At 28.9% G+C, this 22,647-nt stretch overlaps 4 protein-coding genes across 4 annotated transcripts; all 4 read left to right on the forward strand.

Moving 5' to 3' along the window:
• Window positions 1-1,372: 1,372 nt before the first annotated feature.
• On the forward strand, window positions 1,373-2,693 carry LOC123291936 (WD repeat-containing protein 74). The gene is made up of 2 exons (XM_044872407.1): window positions 1,373-1,494; window positions 1,552-2,693. The coding sequence occupies exons 1-2, from the start codon at window positions 1,476-1,478 to the stop codon at window positions 2,691-2,693; spliced, it is 1,161 nt and encodes a 386-aa protein (XP_044728342.1). The 5' UTR covers window positions 1,373-1,475.
• A 1,722-nt stretch (window positions 2,694-4,415) lies between these two features.
• Window positions 4,416-11,509, forward strand: LOC123299628 (interferon-related developmental regulator 2). Its single transcript, XM_044881899.1, has 5 exons — window positions 4,416-4,657; window positions 7,860-8,130; window positions 8,396-8,851; window positions 9,719-10,190; window positions 11,239-11,509. Exons 1-5 carry the CDS (start codon window positions 4,627-4,629, stop codon window positions 11,323-11,325), a joined length of 1,317 nt encoding a protein of 438 aa, XP_044737834.1. The 5' UTR covers window positions 4,416-4,626; the 3' UTR covers window positions 11,326-11,509.
• A 1,226-nt stretch (window positions 11,510-12,735) lies between these two features.
• On the forward strand, window positions 12,736-16,833 carry LOC123305079 (DNA-dependent metalloprotease dvc-1-like). Its single transcript, XM_044886690.1, has 7 exons — window positions 12,736-12,873; window positions 12,939-12,996; window positions 13,056-13,209; window positions 13,268-13,376; window positions 14,388-14,507; window positions 15,095-15,311; window positions 15,385-16,833. The coding sequence occupies exons 1-7, from the start codon at window positions 12,868-12,870 to the stop codon at window positions 16,260-16,262; spliced, it is 1,542 nt and encodes a 513-aa protein (XP_044742625.1). The 5' UTR covers window positions 12,736-12,867; the 3' UTR covers window positions 16,263-16,833.
• Window positions 16,834-17,594: 761 nt separating this feature from the next.
• On the forward strand, window positions 17,595-22,584 carry LOC123291948 (tropomyosin-like). Its single transcript, XM_044872418.1, has 6 exons — window positions 17,595-17,699; window positions 17,771-17,977; window positions 19,557-19,729; window positions 20,645-20,811; window positions 21,398-21,480; window positions 22,420-22,584. Exons 1-6 carry the CDS (start codon window positions 17,595-17,597, stop codon window positions 22,582-22,584), a joined length of 900 nt encoding a protein of 299 aa, XP_044728353.1.
• Window positions 22,585-22,647: the final 63 nt, after the last annotated feature.

Genomic DNA, 22,647 nt, shown 5'->3' on the forward strand with positions numbered 1-22,647 from the left:
ATGCAGAGAATATATCGGTAAAAGAATTAGAGTTAAATTGAACTATATATAACTTTCCAATTTTTTTGTATATAGCAAACCCTCTTTTAATCGAGTATTTATTGGCTTTGTTTTGCGCCATCATCTTGGTGTTCTGTTCCATCATCTACATGAACGGATCTTTTAGTACCATCACTTCTGGATCCACTCTTTCAGCGATCATTGCCTCCCGTAGTACCATTTAACCCATTCACCTTTCTTTCTGAATGTATCAAGCTCCCTTATCCCAACTCACCTCTAAGCTGGACAACATTAAGGTCGTTAAAAGTAGTCATTTTGTAAATCACCTCACACCTCGACACAAAATTGTAATGTTCGATACAATAAAAACACCACTTTTTTTTATTGAAGTTATACTTCTTTTGGCGCGTTTGGATGAGAGTGAATTTGTGAGCTGCGCGCGCACGAACGACATGATGAAGTTAGCCACAGAATTGAAATAATAAAAAAATATATTTTCAACACTGAATATAGTTACAGTACTGAGTGTTCATACTATACACTACATAGTACTTATATCCCTGAGCCAGTTCAAGTCGATGGTTGTGAAATATAGTATTCATATGAATAATTAATTTTGAATGAAAGAAGTATAACTTCTAACGCGTGTACATAAGTACACACACTCTTTTTTTTATTTTTTTTTCTTTCTAAAGTGTAAAATTCCTTTAATTAGAGATTAGAAAAACTATATATAAGGACCAAAGTTTGAATTTTATATAAACAAGTGGCATTCTCAAACTTTATTCGCACGAACTTCTATACAAAAGTCTCTATCTGTATGTATATAAGCTTAAGTTTTTTCAAAATCCTCAAAAAACGACAAAACAACTTTTTAGAAAATATTTTTAGTCTACATAAATGTTTTTGTTTTTTAAACTTATATAATTTATAAAAAAATAATACAAAGCACTGATATTCAATACTGTATTATACATGATATTTCATCAATTAACTCATTTGTTTATATTCACAAAAAATTTCCCTAAAAACCGCTCATTTACCGTTAGAACACGGATCTAGTAATTATAATAGGGATGTAGTATAAAGTCCTACTTTAGACGAGAGGGGTGTATCACTCAGGGGGGAAGCAATGTGCCTACTTTTAATTGGCTGTGGCTCTCATTTGCGGGAAATTCAAATAGAACGACAATACTTTGTGTGTTTTAAAATATTCCTATATTCATGCGTTAGAAGCTGTATTCGACAATATTATACGAAATGCTTTGAACAGAGCCAATAACGTAGAATTTTAAATACTCCTTGCATCTTTTTGAACTTTTAGAACGAACATTATTTGTAATGCAAAATGTTAACCTATGTTAAGATGTGTCAAAGTTCGTTTTTTTGGTTATAACATGGATAACATTACAAACACGTGTTAAGATACAAACAAATTGAAAATTTGGATATACTGAATTACTGACAATTTTAAGATGATTGCTGATAAAGAAGGTATTGTTAAAAATAATATATAAAAAATGAATTGAGGACCATAATATTTTTTTGTAGTTTATCATGAAATATATGTTGGAACCAAAGTTGGAACGTTCAAACGGTATATATCGAAATTAAAACAAACAATTGACATAGTCGATGCAAAAAATGTTCAGAAAGGTGATGAAATTACACATTTAACATGGAAAAATGCAGATGAAAACGAAATTCTGATAGGACAGCGTAACGGTTTGATTAAAACTTTTGATACTGCATCTCAGAAATTGAAACATACAAAAACCATTCCTTTAGAAAATGAAGACCACCTCATAGGACTTGGTATCACAGATGCAAATAAACTTTTGACTGCCTTAAAATCTGGTATAGTTAGTATTTGGAATGGTAAAAATGCAACAAACATAAATGCGGGTTTAGCACTGGATAAAATGCGAGTATGTTCATTTGATTTATCTAAATGTGCTACTGGTGGTCGTGAAAATCCTTTAAAATTATGGGATCTAAATACACAGAAAAATATATTTATGTCAAAGAATGTACCTCATGATGAGTTACAATTACGTGTACCAGTATGGGTATCAGATATGACTTTTCTTAGTAATTCGGAGATTGTGACTGCTAGTCGGTATGATAACATATGTTTTTATGACATTCGCGCTCAAAGACGACCCATTACGAGAATTCAATTTGATGATGCAACCTATTCTTGTGTTTCAAGTTGTTACAATGATAAATTAATTGCTGCTGGTGGGGGTAAAGGTTTAATACAGGTAATTGATGTACGAAAACCTGGTAAAATTTTACATAAATATAAAGGTTCAGTGGGTGCTGTTAAAGACATTGCATGTGATAAAAATTTACCATTCATGTTTACTGTATCGTTGGATCGACGATTACGTATTTACGATATTAATCAACCGCGACTTTTGGAAGAGACATATCTAGTGTCCTCATTGAATTGTGTATTAATTAAACAGTTTAATGTTAAAACTGAAAAAGAAGAAGTTGAATCAAAATTAGAAAACGTAGACAAAGTAGAAGATACTTTCGAACAAAATAAAGATTTTGAGAATGGCACAGAAGATTTAGTATATGAAAGTAAAGATATTTACGATGATAGCGAAATTAGTAAAGCTAATGTTAAACGTAAAAAGGTCGATAAATTTGTAAAAAATAAAAAAGTTAAAAATAAAGCTTAATTCTGTAATAAACATTGTTTTTAATATTTTTCGAACGTTATACCCAAATTATATTGTTATAGCTCTATCAAGCCAAAGTGGCATTAAGCAAAAGAGAGTGTAGAGATGAGTGCACGTGCACATATATCTCTTATTCAGTGCCACTTTGGTTTGATAGAACTATATACGTTGCGTTACAAACTTGGGACAAAAATTAGCATACCTTGATATATATTTCAAATATACAGAATATAATAAAGCATAAAATTTCTAATTCCACATTGAGAACTATCTCTATTTTGGGTATTTTAAAAGACAGGCTAGGCTAGACACGGAACTGCAGCTTATGCGGTCGTAGGCTATTTAACATAACATAGTTTTATATTTGTTGAGAGCTGATTTAAGTAAAAACAGTTATTCTATATCCTGCTAGGTATGGCTGATTTGTGTTCTCATTGCGGATTTTTTGACCCTCGTGTAAAATGTTCTTTGAATCATTCTATTCAAAAGCTCTCACGTCCACAAAAATTTTTATAGAGTTGGTTTCGAGCTATGGGCGATCAAAGCTACGTATATAATATAATTAATATATATGTGGCTTTGATCGTGCGTAGCTCGAAAACTAGTCGTTAAAAAGTTTTGTAACCATGAAAATATGATCAAACTGATCTAAAGATCATTTTGGGGGCGGTTTAAAAAAGTTTCACCTAAAGTCATTTTCCTAGTCATGCATGTACTTAAACCATATTAGACTTTTTTGAACGCCCGTAGCTCGAAAACTACTCGATTTTTATTTCTTTCATGTTGATATCCTTGGCATTCTGAGAGAACGTGATTCATCGATATTGTAGAGTTGCAGTGTGGGCACAGGTTTGGACCAGTTTTTGTGATTAGGTATATGGATATGGCTCATGTTCATATGTCTATAATTCGTAGTCTAATGAGAAGACAATATTCTTGCTGGTTAAAGGTTGGTAACTTATATAACTGATACTGTCAATTGACCTGTATTAATCGTTTACGAACTCAAAGCCACTTTTTACGACCTGAACACGCTTTAAAAATTTCAGTTCGATAGCTCTTTTCATTTCAAGTTATCGCGCTGATGGATGGGCAAATGAAAATGAACTAATTAGGTTTTTAGCTCCACTCGTGGAAATAATTCCTTATCGTTTACAATGATTTCATCATGTATATATGTAATAATTATGCCTATATTTATAAATAAATAATATTTATATTTAGAAGTATACGCAATATCAGTACAATAATGATACAAACATATATATTGTGTGAAAACTCAAATTAATAATATGATGAAACGACAACGAAGTTATAGATATTTCCACTAATGGTTCGGGATTCGATTCTGTAGGCAACGAATAAATTCTTCACTTGCAAGCTGCGTTTTGGAGCTGCAGTAATTATGTAGCAAACTTTTTTATGAATTATAATTTCATTTTTTTACTTTATAATAATGATTAGCAAGGGTGACGCAAAATTTTTCAATTCCATGGAATAAATATAAAATCATTTATGATGGGCACATATTGTGTAATCAATCAATATCATTTTTGTTTACAACACGATGGTTAATATTACGGTGCGTCATTACGAAACATTGCACAATAATAATACTGGCGGTGTAAGGGACGCTTTAATTGTTCAATGTTGGTTAAGATATCTATGGTTTTATATATATACATTATCTATAACATTTCTTGACTACATTTATCACTAACATTTCTGCAGAGTAGCCGTTCCAAGGCTAGTCATATGTATTGAAATATACAACATGGTATTGAGTTTTAACAAATTTTTATCAAAAAATTCATGTCAATTTTACACTATACGAAAGAAAATAAATATATCAAATTGTATACCATCTTGATTAAGTGTTTTATTAGTGCTCAATTGTAATTTAATTAAAGCAAAATTATAGTGCAATCCCATCATGCCTAAGGGAAAAAGAAAAGGAAAGTTTGGTAAGCACATGTGATACTTTTAGTTCATAAACATAAAAATTTTTATTTTATAAGTTCAAGTTTGCTATTTTTAATTCGAATTTCTAAGAAAATTAATATGAAACGTATGAGTAAAATTAGCGCCATAAATAATGTCAAGTGTTAACATATGGAGTGATTTACCAGATTTGGTGATTACATCATGGTTTAATTTTACAAAAAAAAAAAAAAAATAAATAAATTTTCTTTTTCTAAGCTCAATAATCCCTGAGACTATTTGCAATTTCATATTTATTATGAAATACAATACTATTTTGTTAATTAAATTAACATTAATAAGTATACATATAACAAGTTTATGTAAATTTTTGCATAGATATATATATTTCAAGAATTCTTGCGATTCATCTGTTAATTTTCCGATACTTTGTACTTTTGAACATTCATTTTATTTATACATATGCCATCCCATGTAAAATATTCACATTTTTTATAAGATATAGAAATATAAAATTTCTGCAAGTGATGTCATTACAATAAAAATTAGTGCATTTTTTTTTTGCTAATAAAATTTTATGGGTCAAGGTTAGTGGTTTTTTTAGGTGTTCTAATAAGTAGGTAGTAATATCTATGTGAATGGTGGAAAATTATATTTAGGGCATGATTTCAATTTTACAGTCGGTTTTGTAATACAAACAAATATAGAATTTTATTTTGTATACGAATGTATGATTTCCATCCACATTCTTTTAAATTAAAGTTGTTAATTTTATTTAATTAAATGGGGATTTCCACATACTTTTATATAATTATATATCAAATTATTTCTATTTAAGTATTTCAAACATTTTTCTTTTGTTTCTAATTAAAATAATTTGAGAGTGTTTAGCCCTTCTCGATATCAAATATTGATTAGGTAGATAATTTATATTTAATCTAGTAAATAAATATTTTGGTGAAGTGGATAGAGAAAAATAAACATTTCACTTGTGAAAATAGGCATAAGATCAATGGACACAAAAAATTTGTTGCGTAGTCTTAATTTTTGGAATCTTGTAAAATAAAAAATATTGTTTATTCCAGTCTTTAATGTTTTGAAAAACTATTACAAAATATGAGATCTAATAGTTTATTGGTTTTTATGAAATTAATAAAACTGAACCAAAAAGTGAAACTTACTTACCAGGCGGAACCTTCTAACTGTTAGTGTTTAGTAGAAAAGCTCTGGAAACCTCAGGGCACTGTAATTTAGTATCCAGTGGTTTTATCCGAAATGATCAAAGATAGGTGGTTGCCAATCGACCTATTAGTTCGAGTTGTTGTTCTATAGTGTCTTATTTCATACAATTCATATCTGATCATATCGCAAATTTGGTTTTCAGAAGTTTTTTATTATTTAAAAGATTGAATATTGAAAATTTTTGGGGAGCTTTGAATAATGGTTTATTTATCCTAATACCATATCAACCCCACTCGATAATTTTAATAGGATGAGTCAAAATTTCCTAATAGTCGGGGGAAAGAACCTACATGGTCAAACGATGGCCCACTTAAATGGAACCACATATTTTTACTTTTATTCCTATTACATACCTCAAAAAAAGATCAACTTTTATAAAAAAATTGAGGTCTAAGAAAACAGGCTTGGAAAAAGGTACTGAAAATATAGGTCTATTTTATAGGTAAATAACTTTGGTAAATAATCAGAATCTGATACAAAAAATACGTAGAAAACAATGTTGACTATAACCTTTGATCCGGAAGGGGCACTCGGAAAATAAAACAAGACACTATTTTTCAAGACGCATATGCAATAAAGGCTGAATCGGTTTAACCTCCTTAAAATTGTTTTGGAAGAAGTCGAGCGGTCAATTAGTCGTCCATTTATTACTTTAAATATTGCTTAATATTTGTACCAGGAATACAAAATTGAAAATACCCATCAATGAGAGTGATAATATTTTAATATTTTAGTAAATAAAAAAAAAGTAAACAAAATGGAATATTTTAGCTTAATTACGTTTTATAAATTTTAAACATATGATAATGAATAGGCAGACATTGATAAATAAAAACTGAAATTTTTTTCAATTATACACACAATGATAATGAAAATATTAATTACATATGATTTTATTTATTAAGTGGGATATATCTAATCTGGTGACCTTTAAAAAAATCGTCTTTGAAATAATTGTAAATGTTTATAAGAAGTTTTTTTTAAATGTTAGGATTTCATGTTTTGAGACACAAGAAATGATTTTTGATCATTTCATGTCATCCTAAAATGTTAAACATTTTTTTCGAGCATTCTAAATCATTCACGAAAAATTTGGACCATTTTAGAAAATTCTAAAACATCCTAGAATATTTTAGAATATTTTATTACCTTTGAGTCTTCTGGAACGTTGGCAAACATTTCAAAACATTCTTAAAAAATATAAATTTCAGAAACATTTCAGATCATTAACGAAAAACCCGAAACACCCCCACAAATTCTTGAACTATCTGAATAATTCGAATATAACTCGGTCATGGTTACTCTTTGACACAATCTGGAATATTTTAGATTATCTTGGAATGTTATAGACCATTTAAAATTATTCTCGTAAAACAATTCAAATCATTCTTGAACTATCAGGCACATTAAAGACACATTTTATAAAAACATTCTGGAAGATTCATGTAAATTTTTTTATTTTTTTTAATTCGAATGCATTTTGTTACTTCCTGAACACCGCCTAGAACCACCCACTTCCACTCACAACTAAACGTATTATCGAGGGGAGGCTGAGTATGGGGCCATTACATCTCCAGTGGGTGGTTTTCTTCTGGTGATCATGGAGAAAAGTGGGACCCACAGAAAAATCCCATTTCTTTTTATATTAACTGATGTCGATTTTAACTTAAAAAAAAAAACTATACTTACAGAAATAATAACTTAGCATATTTTACCATACATATTATTATATTATAATTAGAAATTAAATAATATAAATGCTCGATTCGAGTTACGCCCCAAAATTAACTGAGAATTAAAAATAGCAAAGTGCCAAAGTTAGGTTTCCAAACTATCTTACCTAACGCTTTTTTAGATAGAAAAAATATGAAATTATCATGCCAATTAATATACACTAATTATTTATTCAGACAACAATTAAATCTTCATTTTAGAAATGTTTTAAAAAAATTTTTGATTACTAATAATTGTTATTTGATTTAGATAAAATTCGTGGAGAATCATCAATGCTCTCCTCTGATGAAGATTCAGTTAATGACAATGCAAGTGTGATAAGTGTACAATCAGAGACTCGTAGTGTATTGGAGGATGAGAATGCAGAAGATGATTTATCACAACAAGAAATATTTGAAGAGAAACTAATTGAGGCAATTGATGGGTTAATACAAAAATCAGCTCAATCACGTACTGCATGCTTTGAAGCTGTATGTACAGCATTCATCAAAAAATTCATACCAGAATTTGTGCATGACAGGTAAAATTAATTAATAGTTACTTATTAAAAGTTTTAATAGAGATGAATCAGAAGCATAAGTCTAGGTCTCTTTTGAAATTAAGCCATAACTAAGACATAAATAAAAAAAATTCCCGGATGAGCTTTGTGGATCAAGATATTCGCTGTCCAAGCAAAATTAATCGCATTGAAGTTTTTCGTATCTTTCGAAAATTTAAACTGCTTTTTTTAAGCCCTTATAATATTAATTTATTATTAATATAATTACATTTTTTATATTTTTTAGGCGTTTGACATTATGTGATTATATTGAAAGAGGTTTACGTAAGGGCAAGGGTGCCGAACAATTAAGTGCGGCTAAATTAGCTGCATTACTGTGTGTTCAATTAGGCTCCACAACTAGTGCCGAAGAAGTATGCAACATATTACGACCCATTTTAAGCGTAACTGCAAACGATAAATCTGTATCGTTACTTGTACGAGCTAAATGCTGTATCGCACTTGGCCTAGTAATGTTTTTATCAGGGGGAGAAATTGGTGAATTGATACTTGTCATGCGTGAATTTGAGGCATTATTTAATGGCAGCTATTTACGTGGCGATGGTACTACACCATCTCCAAACCCTGATCTGGGTGTTTTACATGCAGCAGCTTTATCATCATGGAGTTTGTTGTTAACTTTATTGAATCCATCTGATGTTTATTCGTTTATGGGTGAATATGATACGTCAAGTTTTGCACCGTAAGTAATATTTTTTAATTTTTTAAAATGTAAAATAGTTTTTCATGGTTATACTAGAAATAGAATTTTTAAATCGCATATTTACTTATTGTCCCATTGTAAATTTTGAATTTAATATTTCGAATAATTTCTGGCTTCCTTAAATTCTCGCCTTCCTTATGTTCTTCGGAGACGATTAATTAAATTACTTGCTGTTGTAATAAAATAATCTTTCAGTATTCAAGATTGTATAAATAAAATATAAAAAAATATATAAAAGAATCTTATCATGATTATTGAACATTTAATAAACAAACGATAACATTTAAAGAAACTAAAAAGTGACAATGAACAATGAAAAAGGGCATAAAATTTTTAATGATTATTATAAATTTTATACCTTCTCTTTAAAAATATTTTCTCCATACTTTATCCATGTTAAGATAGTCGAGCCTTATCAAACTAGCAATAAAATAAAATTATATTTTAATATACCTTAGACGATTACCTTTTTGTCCTCATATTGCACAAGGTTAATCTTTCAATGTTTCAATTGTGAAATTATAAGGGTTCTGTTTTTGTCATTATTCAACAACATTCTAAATAGTTACACACATTTTATTTATGAAAAGTTAATGAGGAATTTTATGATATTGAGGAATTGTACAAAATTACAAAAGAATTTCTCTGTAAAAATAACCATCAACGTGCACTTGGGGGGTATCATTAGAGATATTTAAAAAAATATAAATCACCTTCTTCTATCTTAAATTCTAAAAGGGCAATTTAATTAATTTCTCTAATTTTTGCCAATATGAAGAAAATATTATTATTTTTTTACACTTTATAATGGTAAAATATGTTTTAAATTTTATTACTTTATTTCAGTTCTTTGGAGCAGTTATCAGAAATGTTGCTGTCTCCACACTTAGAAGTTCGCATGAGTGCTGGTGAAGCATTGGCCATATCATACGAACTCGGTCGAGAATTCAACGAAGATTTTGCTGAAGATTTTTCTTCTGAATTAGTTGAAACATTGAGACAATTAGCAACAGATTCACATAAATATCGAGCTAAAAAAGATAGAAAAACACAAAGAGCTACTTTTAGAGATGTTTTAAGAACCATTGAAGAATTTGAGCCATACATGGATAATATACGATTAGGTGGTCGTGAATTACTTTTGTTAGATGGTTGGGTACGTCGTAAGCAGTACGATGCATTGTGCAGTGCTTTAGGTCCGGGACTACAAGTACATTTAATTAATAATGATTTATTACGTGAAGTATTTTCAATGGGCGCAAAACCATTAACTGTTGACTCTACGATAACAGCAAGCAAACAGAGCAAACTTGAACGAGTAAGTAATACCTTTTCAAAAGAATTTATTGGTTGAGTGTGCTTCTTTCTGATATTCTTAAAATTTATATTGATACCGGTCCCTCCTTCAACAAACAGTCCATACTATATAAAAGTAAATTGAATAAAAATTATTACAAATCAGCATTAGCTTTGATTCATCGGATTTTACAGTCTTATAGCTGGAAAATCATAAGGCCTACTCGTTTGAAATAATCAATTGAAAGAACATATCTTCTAGTTGTTTTGTCATTGTAGGTTTCTTTGTTATTTAGCAGATGGAAGAGTGATAAAAATTTGAAAATAAACGATTGACTGAAATTGTTTAAATACCCTGTATAGACAGCGATAAATATCAGTGCTTGTATTAGTTTTTATAAATTTGATAAGTTTAAAAAACAAAAACATTTATGTAGAATAAAATCGCGGTCTCTATGCCACCAATTCAAAAAATATTTGTTTTTTGGAATCTACATGCTTGGAAAAGAATTTAAATAATAAAAAATTATTAAGGATTATTTTAATGGAAATTTGAAAGGAAAAAAAATACAATTAAATAATTGTTTTTAAAAATACGTCGTTTCGTTTTTATTTTTAAATCTTTGACAAGCACTTGTAAGATGTCATATTTAATGTTAAAATCGTGTCAAGATGATGATAACAACACAGAGTTGGAAAGGAATTAGTTATTTTTTTGAAGCATTAACTTAATTGTTGTATTTTTTTAAAAAACGACAAAGTTTTCCCCGAACTCAATTCGCTACTGGTGAGCTTGCAAGAAAAGTGTAAACACTTAGAAAATGATAAAGTGAAAATTACCACAGTAAATTCAGCATATACAGGCCATTTTTCGATATCATAATATCCTTACGAGATATTTGTCCGTATTCTTACATATATTCAGTATATTTCTATAATAAAGAGGTGAAGTTTGATACATTTCTCAGCACCCTTTTTGCATTATATTATGGATAGTAAATAAATTCATTAATTCTATTTAATTAAAATTGCTAGTTTAAAAAAAATAAAAAAATTTTGTTTATTTTCAGCATTTAATGAACGCAGCTGCATTTAAAGCACGTACAATATCCCGTGGAAAAAATCGTGATAAAAGATCAGTTGTTATGTCCAGTTAAAAAAAATTTTATTTTCAATTCTCTGCATTATGATTTGTTAATTTCAATACATTACTACATAATATTTTGATTACTGCAAGATAGATAATCTTATCCTACTCTCTCTTCTCTTCATATTGATAAAGATATGTGGATCAATTTAAATAAAATAAATAAATGTTTTTATGTATATAAAATAACCGTACATATTTAATAATATTATACTGTATCAATCAATTGAAATAAATTTATAATTATATTTATTTTTCTATTTATGAATTAAATTAAATTAGATAAATTTCGTTTACCAAAACAATATTTAAATAACAAGAATGAAAAACAAATATTGTCATTTTGTTTGATTGTTTTTAAGTTTGTTTTTTTTTTCTTTGTTTGTATTGTTAAAAATTACGTTTAGTTGTTTGTTGTATTTGTATAAATATCTTATTATAGTGACTTAATTATTGTAAATATTTTAGTTGAATAAAGTATTCAAAACAACTTATGCTTTTAAAAAATTAATGCTTATGATTTTGGAAATCCTGTTGCCCATTCATTTATTTTTAGATAATTGGAAGGAATTGAGGTAGGTCACACATCAAATATCCTAAGAAGGGCAAGTTCAAAAATTAAGTTTACAAGTTAATTTTTGAAAGTTTTCCAAAATGTTTTATGGCCTTTAAAGTGGCCTGTAAAAGGGATCCAATTTAAATCGGTAGATAGAGTCTTCCTTATCATTTTGCCAGGAATGTAATGAATGAAATGAACGTAATAAAAATTAATTTAATTATCAAAAAACTCGACTGCGTTAAATAAAAACTGAAAAGAAAAAACTAGACCAGTTTACATAACGAATTGTTTTTTTATTAACGTATTTCTACGTCGCGTCGAAAATCCTCCTTTTTTCTAATATCTATCTAATGACACTTGGGTTTTTAAGACGAATTTAATAATTTGAAGCCGTTTGAAGGTACGAGATAATAAAGAAATTTATAAATATATAAACACACACAAGATATGCACGAAAAACGCGCCGAAACCATCCAGTCGTTTGAAAGATACAAAATTTACAAAAAAAAAATTCATACATGCATACGTACAAGATACGGGTGAAAAACATAACCACTTCTTGGCAGTCGGGTAATAATACTCTGTAAACTGCTGCTGTATCATCACTATTGTATCTATACATTAAAATTTCTATGATGACATATGACATAGTGTGTTTTATTTTTATTGTTTTAACACAGGAATAGATTCAACGTTAAATACTGTGATAATTATGTATTTTCAAAGGATGATTAGTTAAAATTGCAAATAGAGAATATTTTAAACTTCCCGGTGTATGCGCTTTTTGCTTTTTCATTTTACACCGGTGCGACATTCAAATTACGCCTTATTTTTAAACAGTCGAAAGTTTGCCTGACAGTTCAAAATTTTAAATTATTCAAAACATTTGTACAAACTTGTTTCTAGAAAAATAACATTTAAAAAAAATTTGTGATGGAAGTATTCGTAAATGCTTATTGAATATTTACCCTACAATTTCAATAATAATTGGAAATGGAGGTTTGATTTTATTAATAAACTTATATAGTTATGTTTTTATTCAAATTATTATATATTTGTTTTAGCGAAATTCTTCAGCAAAATCGCGTATTTCTAAGAGAAGAAAAAGTAAAAGGGGGAAAGGTAAGGTCAATAATACCTACGAAAATTTTTTATGGTTTATTTTTTGAATTTTTTACCAGGTAAGAAAAATAACGAAAATTTAATTGATTCTTCATGGGAAGTAATACATCCAGATCCTCCGAATATTTATACGTTGTTTGTTAACTTTGATAAACAATTTTTTTGGAACAAATTAAGAGCTGTAAATGTAGTGTGGAGTAAAAGAATGACATCGTAAGTTGCAATTTGTAAGAGCTCCATAGTTATTACACTAATAACATGTTTGTTTTAGATGTGCTGGTACATGTACTTTTAAGCGGCGCATAGGAGAATGTACAGTTAGATTAAGCGAACCTTTATTGAAATTAAGACCTAGGAAAGATTTAATTCAAACTCTGTTGGTATGCAAATGATAATTTAGTTTTTTTTTGTTCAAAAGTCTATTTTAAACTTATAATCTAAACGTTGGCCGTAAAAGCATTCAACTCATAGTTACCGTGAAAGTAGATCATATTTTAAGATTCAATAGTAAAAGTAGAAATGTCGTTAGTTGTGTGATGGGAGTGGTGACAAAGTAAAAAAACATTTCATTACGAACATACCTACTTTATGATATTAAAGCCGATTAATTATTCGATGGGGGAAGAGCTTTGAAAATATACTAACTGGAATTTGGCAACAGAGTGAGAATCACCTCTCAAAGAAGATTGAGAAGGATAATTAATGCGAGAGCATGATTATTAATGCGCATGCCTTAATATACAATTAATATAATATCATGGCGCGTATTTACAACATAATAATTGCCATTTAATAAGTATTATTTAATTAATAAATTTTATTAACCTGTGATACATATTCTACTTTAAAATATTCCTTGCAAATAAAACAATATCTAACCATTTTTTAATTTAATTAATACGTAATTGGAGATATAATCGCAGTCAGAACTGGTTGAAATCAGCAGACAAAAATTGTTTAAAACTATAATTACAACTTTGTCTTTTGATATTAATTTCGAATTGAATATGAGTTAAGTAGGCCAATCAAAAATTAAACGGAAATGAAAATTATTTTTCCACCTCTCGCATTAGACAACCAACCACATTTCTACTTACTTACTATTGAATGCTTAAATATAAACCACTCTGATAAAAAAGTAGAATTCATGAATGGTAAATTTCGAATTTGCCATATTATTTCAAGCGCTTTTGACTGCTAAACGCTGACAATTCCTATAAAATGTTGGCAAAACAGTCTCTTTTCATTTGAAAGAAGAATTCAAGAAATGTATCCCTGAATTATTTTAAGGAAGAATATGTTCCTTTATTTTGAAACTTTTTTATCAGGGCTGTCGCGGTATCTATGAGTTAAGTATTCTTACAACCAACGCTTACACTGGTATGTTTTAGCATGAAATGATTCATGCTTACTTATTTCTTACACGCAATGATTGGCACAGAGAAGGTCATGGGCCTGAATTTCACAAGCACATGTATCGTATTAATAATAAAACTGGAATAAATATTACGGTAAGTATGCTTTGGTATCAATTTCATATTTTATGTGGCAGGATACAGTTTCTACATTTCTTTACTTATCGACTTTAAAAAAGAAAAAGGAGTGATTTTTTTATTGTTTTATATGAAAGATTAGACCTATAAAAGGAATAGAATCAAAGCTCAAACAGAATTTAAGGTATCATTTATTAAAAAAAATTATAGTTTTATTTGTCAAATTCGAATAATAATAGCTTTGTCTTCGCTCTAAGCATCAGTTTCACAGATAATATTCACACGGCATTTCAGTTCTCAACATGACAAATTTTAATTTTTACACCGGTTTAATAATTCCGGCTTAAGTGATAGTGGTAAACTTGTTAACTGATAAGTTTTACGCTAAAATGATAAAGCTTTTAGCTCTCTAGCTCAATCGCAAATCTAAACTTTTGAATAACAACGTTTTTTAGGCGATTTTCGAAAATTTTACATTGCTGTAATTTCTAAACCAGTTGATATATATATATATAATATCAAATTCTGAAATGGTCAGGAAACTCTCATGTTGATTTGATATGGATCCATTTTAGGAATGGTGTATTAATTAAGCATTTTTTTAGGTTTATCATAATTTCCACGATGAAGTACGACTATATAAAACTCATTGGTGGCGATGTAACGGCCCTTGTCAGTATCGACATCCATTTTATGGGTGGATCAAACGGGCTACAAATCGAGCTCCAGGTCCTTATGATCATTGGTGGTTAAGGCATCAATGTACTTGCAATGGTACTTTCATAAAAAAAAGAGAACCTGATAAAACATTGAAAAATCCAGGTAAAATAGTTTATTTAATATCTATAGTTTATTTAATTAATTATAATCTATTAATTTTTATTATTGTTTAAAGGTGATTTTTCAACAAAGTCTGTACCAGTAACAAATATACGACAATATTTACATAACTTAAATTCAAATCAAGTTCCAATTCATACAATCGCTGATTTATCAACATATTATAAAAATTTACATCAAAAAACAAATTCTAATTCATTACAAATTAATAATTCCAATTCATTTTCGGAAAGTCTAAATTCAAGTGACGATGAATTGTTGAATGAGACTGTGAAAACTATAGATAATCGAAACGAACATCAATTAGTTAATGTTCGTAATTTTTGGGCAAATAATTATCCTGTAAATGGAAGTTCCAAACGGCCTGTCTCGGAACTTGCACTCAATAATTCAAAAAAATCAAGAAGTGAAGACACCAACTTTGATGAAATTTGCACTTATAGCAGCGATACTAAACTAGTTGAAGTATCAATAACTATGGAAAATGTTTATAAAAACGTTTGTGACTTTTGGACAAATAAATATCCTGATAAAAATAAAAAAGGACACACTTCAGACCAGAAAAATGAAAGTGTTGTGTTAATTGATAGTCAAGATAGTGATGCCGATAGCGATGTGATCGAAATTGTGAATGAGATACCTGTTATTGATTTATGCGTAGATGAGGACACTATTTGCCCTATTTGTAGCAAATCAGTTGAAACATCTGAATTTAACAAACATATCGATTCATGCTTAGCATTTAGTTTTAATGATAATTTTGAGGAGCTTGACGATCCAACAACAAATAATAAGTCGCCACACAAAGAAATTAATTGTTTCGTTTGTAATAAGTTAGTAAATGAAACACTATTAAATGTTCACTTAGAAACTTGTATGGCAGATGTTTTTGAGGATGAAATTATTGATCCTGAAAATAATAATGAATTCTAAAATTAAATGGCCATTCCTACTTCCCCGAATAGATCAAGAGTCAAAGAAATTGATGATATCAAAATATCAAATACTGTCAAATATCGTAAAATAAAATTTTCAAAATGTATTTTTTAGACGAATCAAACATTTCCATAAAAAAAATTATCCAACGCGTTTGCTATGTTTGATGAACTGTTTGATAGAGTAAGGAGCCTTTTAGTTACCGTATAATTTCTGTTAAAGGTAGTATAGCAGTATCGAAAGATATTTAAAAGATATAATTAATTAAAATTATGCCAAGTTACATGGACTCTTTTGACTGTCTCTGTTTAGTAACGTCGAAAATTGATGGTTTGTGAAAAATTAGCACAGTTTATCTCAAAAAAAAGGAGATCTAAAAAGTAGTTCTATATTCAATAGAACTTAATAGAAGTAAATCTTTCAAACGTACACTGAAAAAATTCTAAACCCTATAATTTTTATTATCATAATCTAGTTTCTATCGTTGTTGTTAATCGAAAATATTAAAACGTATTATGCGCACAAATTTGAATTGTGTAAAATTCCTTAGATTATATATAACGCGCTTATAATTAAATGCCATCAAATATTAATATATATTATAAATATATTAATATTTATAAGTTTTATTTTATTCTCAAACAAAAGTTTTTTTAGTCAACTGAGTTTTTAAAAATGTTTTTATCTACGCTCGTGAGATAATTACTACTTAGCCTACTCATTTAGCGTGGGTAAATATACCGCACGCTATTTCAACCAATCAGATTAGCTAAATTACTGTCAAAATCTAAAATAACAAGTTACCTTAGTAACTTATTTAATAACTATTCAAAAATGATAGCTGATTTGATTATCTTTTTTCCGTCTCGATACTGCTATACTATTTATTTCTTTATTATTTATTTTTTTGGATTGTGATATTATTATAATTATTATAAAACAAATTTTATTTTTATAAAGAAAAATAAATAAGATTTTTAAAGAATAATAAATAAGTTCAGTTAAGCCTGTTTTCCGCATTTGGTACTGTTATTTCAGGTTATTTTAGATAATTTTCAAGTTGACAAGCATGCGTATCTAGGTCAACGTCTCGGGGAGGGTAATTTTGGAATATTCTGTCCTATGCTAACTGACCATATAGCAGTATTACATATATGATCTTTTCCTTATTATTTATTTTACGCGCTTCTTATTACTTTTGGTTAAATATTTCTTTGCGCATGTCTTTAAAACAAAACATTTTATAACTTAACTAATTAATCAAAAATTCTTTTTTTTTTAAATTTCTTTGTTTTTTGAAATTTTTATTCCTCAAAAAACCGAATGAAAATGGAGAATAATAAAAATCAGAATAAACATTTTGGTAATGAAATGTCCTTAAAAAAATTTGAAAGAACATATAAAGAATTGGTTTATGAATTAAATTGGAAACGCGTAATAATTTTTTTTTTGCTTTTTATTAAAAATTCTAATGATTTTATAAACTTATCAATTTTATTTTAAAGCATTTAGTAACCAAGTATGAACAAGATTTACAAAATGCATTATTAAAACAACGTGAATTAGAAAGAGATTTCGATACTGAACGAAAACTATTAGAGCAAAAAATTCAGGAAGTAGAAACTTTAAAAAAAAAATTAGGATCTATAGAAAAAGAATGTTATGAAACATCTGAAAAAGCATCCAGGACCTCTGTTCACTTGGAAATAGTTGTATGTAATTATTTATTTATTAATTCAATCGTTGTTAGGAATATCTATAACGTATACTGCGAGGCGATTCCCTACAGGTTGGTCCTACATTTACATTTGAAGCCCAGCGCGATCGAGATCGAGAACATTATACATATTAGAATTTCTTAAAAGAAAGTATGACAAGTACACAACCAGAAATTTTTATAATGTGTTATCAAAAACAAAACTTATAGCTATCTGCTTAGTGCTGCTATCTAGGAAAAAACTTAGTACCGCCATGCCACATCGAAAAAGACTAAAAATAGTTTAGCATAAAAAAAATTAAAAAACTTAACATAGTTTAGCTTAAACTAAGTTTAGCTTTCTTTCTCAAGATTGAGTTTGACAGTACCGTGTATTTAAATTTGTATTCAACTATCGAATAGATTTTACAATTTAAAATAATTGCATAAAATTTTGAAAAAACCATAATTGATGATTATATTCACCAGCCATTATGGATATTTAGTTGTTTATTAGGTACCATGGTTGTATTAAAAATTAGGTTAGGCCGGTAGGGAATAACTTTGAGTATGTATATTAGAGATTTGAGACTCTATTGACGCTGGACATTACCATTACATTAACTCAATTTTTATAACATGTATATATGAAATATATCAAGGTATACTAAATTTAGTCCCAAGTTTGTAATGCTTAAAAATATCGTAGTATCAATATTTTTAAGTGTTACAAATTTGGGACTAAAGTTAATATACTATGTAGGTATATTTCATATATACATGGTATAAAAAGCAGGCATGGGTTGAGAAGGCTACTTAAAACTCTCAGACATTTGGACATACAGCTGTGCAGAATAATTCTGTGCAAAAGTGGGCAGGAACGATCCAGTCTAACTTCCAAAAAATATGTCCCATACTTACTTTCTAAGTTATTCAGAAGTCCGAATGTCAATATCCATATTTGTAACGTAAAAAATTAACGCACTTCTCATAAATACATTCGCACAGTGATAAAAAAGCTAAAAAAGCTATCATGCTTTTAAAAGGGGGCTTTTTCATTTTTAAAAACCAATTCTTTACTTCGAAAACAGTGTAGTGTCATGGCGTCTTGAATGACATCACATCTTGCATACATTTCTGTGTATTTAAGTTATAAGCAGTTGCGACTAAGTAACCTGCTTCGTTCTGTTAAAATGTAATGTTGCTTACATAGCATATCACATGGCGTGACGTAATACTTTCACAAAACATCTGATTGGTGTTTGCCATCACTTTATTATTTTAAAAAATAATAATAATCTTTATTCTTTATAAAAATAATTTTGTGTTTTGCTATCTACATCTCATGATTAATCATTAGAAACTTTTATCCAACCGATTTATTCTTAGTAGATTTATTCTTAGTCTTCGAAGCGCTTTCGTTTTTCACTTGTGCATCCTTAAGTTATGAATTTCCTAAGGCCCGTCCAATGCTCACCTACGGTAAATAAAGAGCTTCTGTCCAATGTCATGCTTCTACAGCCACCGATTTGGATTTGTACATTGCCATTCAGTGTATCATTGTCAGATACTTATTAAGTGGAAGCTATTTGTAGGAGAAAGAAAATAAATTATTACAAGCACAAAACTATAAGTTGAATGCAGAAAACACATCAAAAACAAGTAAAATTGAAGAACTTGAAAATCGTATACAATGTTTATTGCAGTGTGAAAAAGATCTAAATGATAATTTAATCTCATTTCGTCAAACCATTACAAATCTTGATAGGTAAAATTTTATGATTGTGATATTTAGTCGTGTCATTTTAGCATTTCATAGAGAATTTTTTTGTACCTCAACCTATCGAGCCACCTTTTTTCTTTTTTTAAATGTTCAGGATTGTCCATATATTAGAATCTACATCTAACTTTTTGCCGCTAGAAAGTTTTGGTTTTTGCTATGGACCCAATAGAATTTAGTTAATCATTAGAATCCATTTATGAGGTGATTTTTGAAAATTTAAAAACCTTGAAAATATGGGCCAGAAACGTATACTCGGGGATTTTTGGGGTCTCTGATCACTATTCCGAAGTTAGAATGTAGATGTACTCCCCTGTTCTGGGGTTATTCGCCCCCACTGATCCAAAACAGCAGTATTCTGTAAATATTCGTCAAAATGGGCCAAAAAAATATACTCGGGAGTTTTTGGGGTCACTAATCACGAATCCGAAAGTATAATGGGGATATACTCCCCCCTTTTTAGGGTTTTTCGCCCTTCGTTGACCTAACAATGCAATTTTCTGTAAATATTCAATTTGGATCAGCAGGGTGAATTACCCCGGAGGGAAGTAGTATATCGAAATTCTGACTTCAGAATAAGGATCAGCGATCCCAAAAACCCCCAAATGTACGTTTCTGGCCCATTTTGTTGCATATTTTCAAGGTTTTGAAGTTTTCAAAAATTACCTATTATATAGGTAATAATGGGCTTTTTTGGCCCATAGCAATGGCCAAACTTTCTAGCGGCAAGAAGTTAGATGTAGATTTTGATATATGGATCTCCCTGAACATTAAAAAAAAAACTGGCCCGATAGGTTGAGGTACATAAAAATTCTTCATTTTGCCTTTTTTGATCTAAAATGATTCGTCTAATTGTTTGAATAAATGAATATTCCAAACGTGCAAATTTTATATACTATACAGATATTCGGAACAAATAAAAATCGACCATGATAGAATAAGAAAATTGGTAAATAGTAAAGAAGAGTCCCTAAAAAAATTAGAAATAAGTTCGAATCTAAGATGCTCAACATATTTACAAGCTCGAGCTGAAGTTGATAAACTCCAAAATGAGTGTAATTTGTTAAAAGGTATTATTAGTACAATTAAACTAAAATTCTAAAAGGAAAAAATTAATGCATCTTTGAAATTTTCCACAGTTGTTTATTTGGTTTTAAAAACTTCGTAAAAAAAAGTCGACCTATCAGTGGCGTACCTAACCGCCATTTTTGGGGGATAGTTGGGGGGTCTTAATCAGTTTTTTACAAATTAAAAAATAAAAATGAATTAAATAAAAAAAAATACAAAAAAAGGTTCAACTAAAAGTGTGTGCACATACTTCAGCTAGAGCAAAAAAATTTCATTTTAAAATTGGTATATTTCAGCCAATTTTGAAGCTAGACAGTCGAAAAAAAAAACGAAAATGTCCAAAAATACTTCAGCAAACTCTACTTGAACTTTTTATTTATTTACTACATATTTTTTTTTTGTAATTTGTAAAAAATTGATTAAAACCCTCAACTACTCCACAAAAATGACTGTTGGGTCGGCCCCTGAGAGGTCGACTTTTTTTCGTTTATTTATACCTATTTTGAGTGGGATAACAGTATTTGTTTCGTAAAGTTTAGCTTTGTGGTACCAATTGTTCTTAATTTTTTTCCATTAATTACATTTTAGCTGAGTTAGATGAAGAACGATTGAAAACAGCAAATAAAACTAATTTGAAATCCGATAATTACTCTAAAAATGTCATTGCAGAGGTAAGTTCATGTAGAACCACGGTAGGTTAATGGTACATCTTACCATATGACAAACCGATAGTTTTCAAGTACAAGATGAAAGATTAATTTTCTTTTAACAAAATGCTAGTTTTTATTTATTAACTTTTCATCCGGAAGGAAATAATCCGATATACGTGAAGGGGTATGTATGTCAATTGGACCTTGGGTCTGTAGAACCCATTTTGTAAACCGTTAGAGATAGAACAAAAGTATAAAAAATGTTTTTTATATAAAAATAAACAACTTTTGTTTGAAACATTTTTTTCGTAAACATCACTGTTTACCCGTGAGAGCGCATATTAGGAGAAAACTTTGGTATCTAATTTTTCCAAAACTATAAAAGATAGAGAGCTATCAATTTGTGGGTAGCTTCAACTAGTGGTCTTGTGAAACATTTTTGAAAAACGAAAAAAAATTCTAGAAAATGCCTTCGAAAATTTTCGTAATTTCCAAAAGTTTCGAAATTTTTGAAAACCAAATAAATGGCGGCCGAAGGGCTGCCATAGTCTTGTTGATTTTTTAAATTTTTCTAATTTATAAAAAAAATCATGCAAGCACTGACATTCAACACTTTCTATACAGGGTATTTCAATAATTAACTCAGTCAATTATTGAAAATGCGAGTTTCAATGCTGAACCTGGAAACTAGACAATTTCAGTCAATGGGCAAAAACCTAGTGATAAACGCGGACGTATCTACGGGCAGTTAATATATTTTCTATATAACTTGCATTGAAAATGTGAATTTTAATGCCCGTTGAGCCAACCGAAACTAGATAATTTCAGATTACTTGATTATTACTGCATTCTGCGGGCAGAAAGCTATCTTATGGAGGCGTTGAAAATCTATCAAAAATTTTCATTTTTTAATATTATAAATATGTAATAACTTTGCTTTTTGTTTCATTTAACTTTTAGTTGAATTTAGTATCAGAGTTACGTGAGGATTTACAAGCTGAACGTTCTATAAGTGCGAAATTAAATGAAGTTATTGATCATTTAACAAAAGAATTGTTAAAAGTACATCAGCAAAAAAATATGGTACAAGATAAAATGACCATTGGTACGCAAACCGATTCATAAATTTGATTAATTTTTAATGTAAATTAATTTTTTTAACTTAAATAAAATTCATACCTATAAAAA

Source organism: Chrysoperla carnea, chromosome 1 (assembly GCF_905475395.1).
Source record: "Chrysoperla carnea chromosome 1, inChrCarn1.1, whole genome shotgun sequence".
In the NCBI taxonomy this organism is placed as follows: Eukaryota; Metazoa; Arthropoda; class Insecta; order Neuroptera; family Chrysopidae; genus Chrysoperla; species Chrysoperla carnea.

Coding starts and splice junctions, on each gene's coding strand:
- LOC123291948 (XM_044872418.1), top strand. CDS start 17,595: ATGGAGAATAATAAAAATCAGAATAAACATTTTGGTAATGAAATGTCC. Junction 20,812..21,397: donor TGAGTGTAATTTGTTAAAAG/GTATTATTAGTA, acceptor ATTACATTTTAG/CTGAGTTAGATGAAGAACGA. Junction 21,481..22,419: donor CTAAAAATGTCATTGCAGAG/GTAAGTTCATGT, acceptor TTTAACTTTTAG/TTGAATTTAGTATCAGAGTT.
- LOC123305079 (XM_044886690.1), top strand. Junction 14,508..15,094: donor AAACTGGAATAAATATTACG/GTAAGTATGCTT, acceptor GCATTTTTTTAG/GTTTATCATAATTTCCACGA. Junction 15,312..15,384: donor TAAAACATTGAAAAATCCAG/GTAAAATAGTTT, acceptor TATTGTTTAAAG/GTGATTTTTCAACAAAGTCT.
- LOC123299628 (XM_044881899.1), top strand. CDS start 4,627: ATGCCTAAGGGAAAAAGAAAAGGAAAGTTTG. Junction 8,131..8,395: donor CCAGAATTTGTGCATGACAG/GTAAAATTAATT, acceptor TATATTTTTTAG/GCGTTTGACATTATGTGATT. Junction 8,852..9,718: donor GATACGTCAAGTTTTGCACC/GTAAGTAATATT, acceptor ACTTTATTTCAG/TTCTTTGGAGCAGTTATCAG.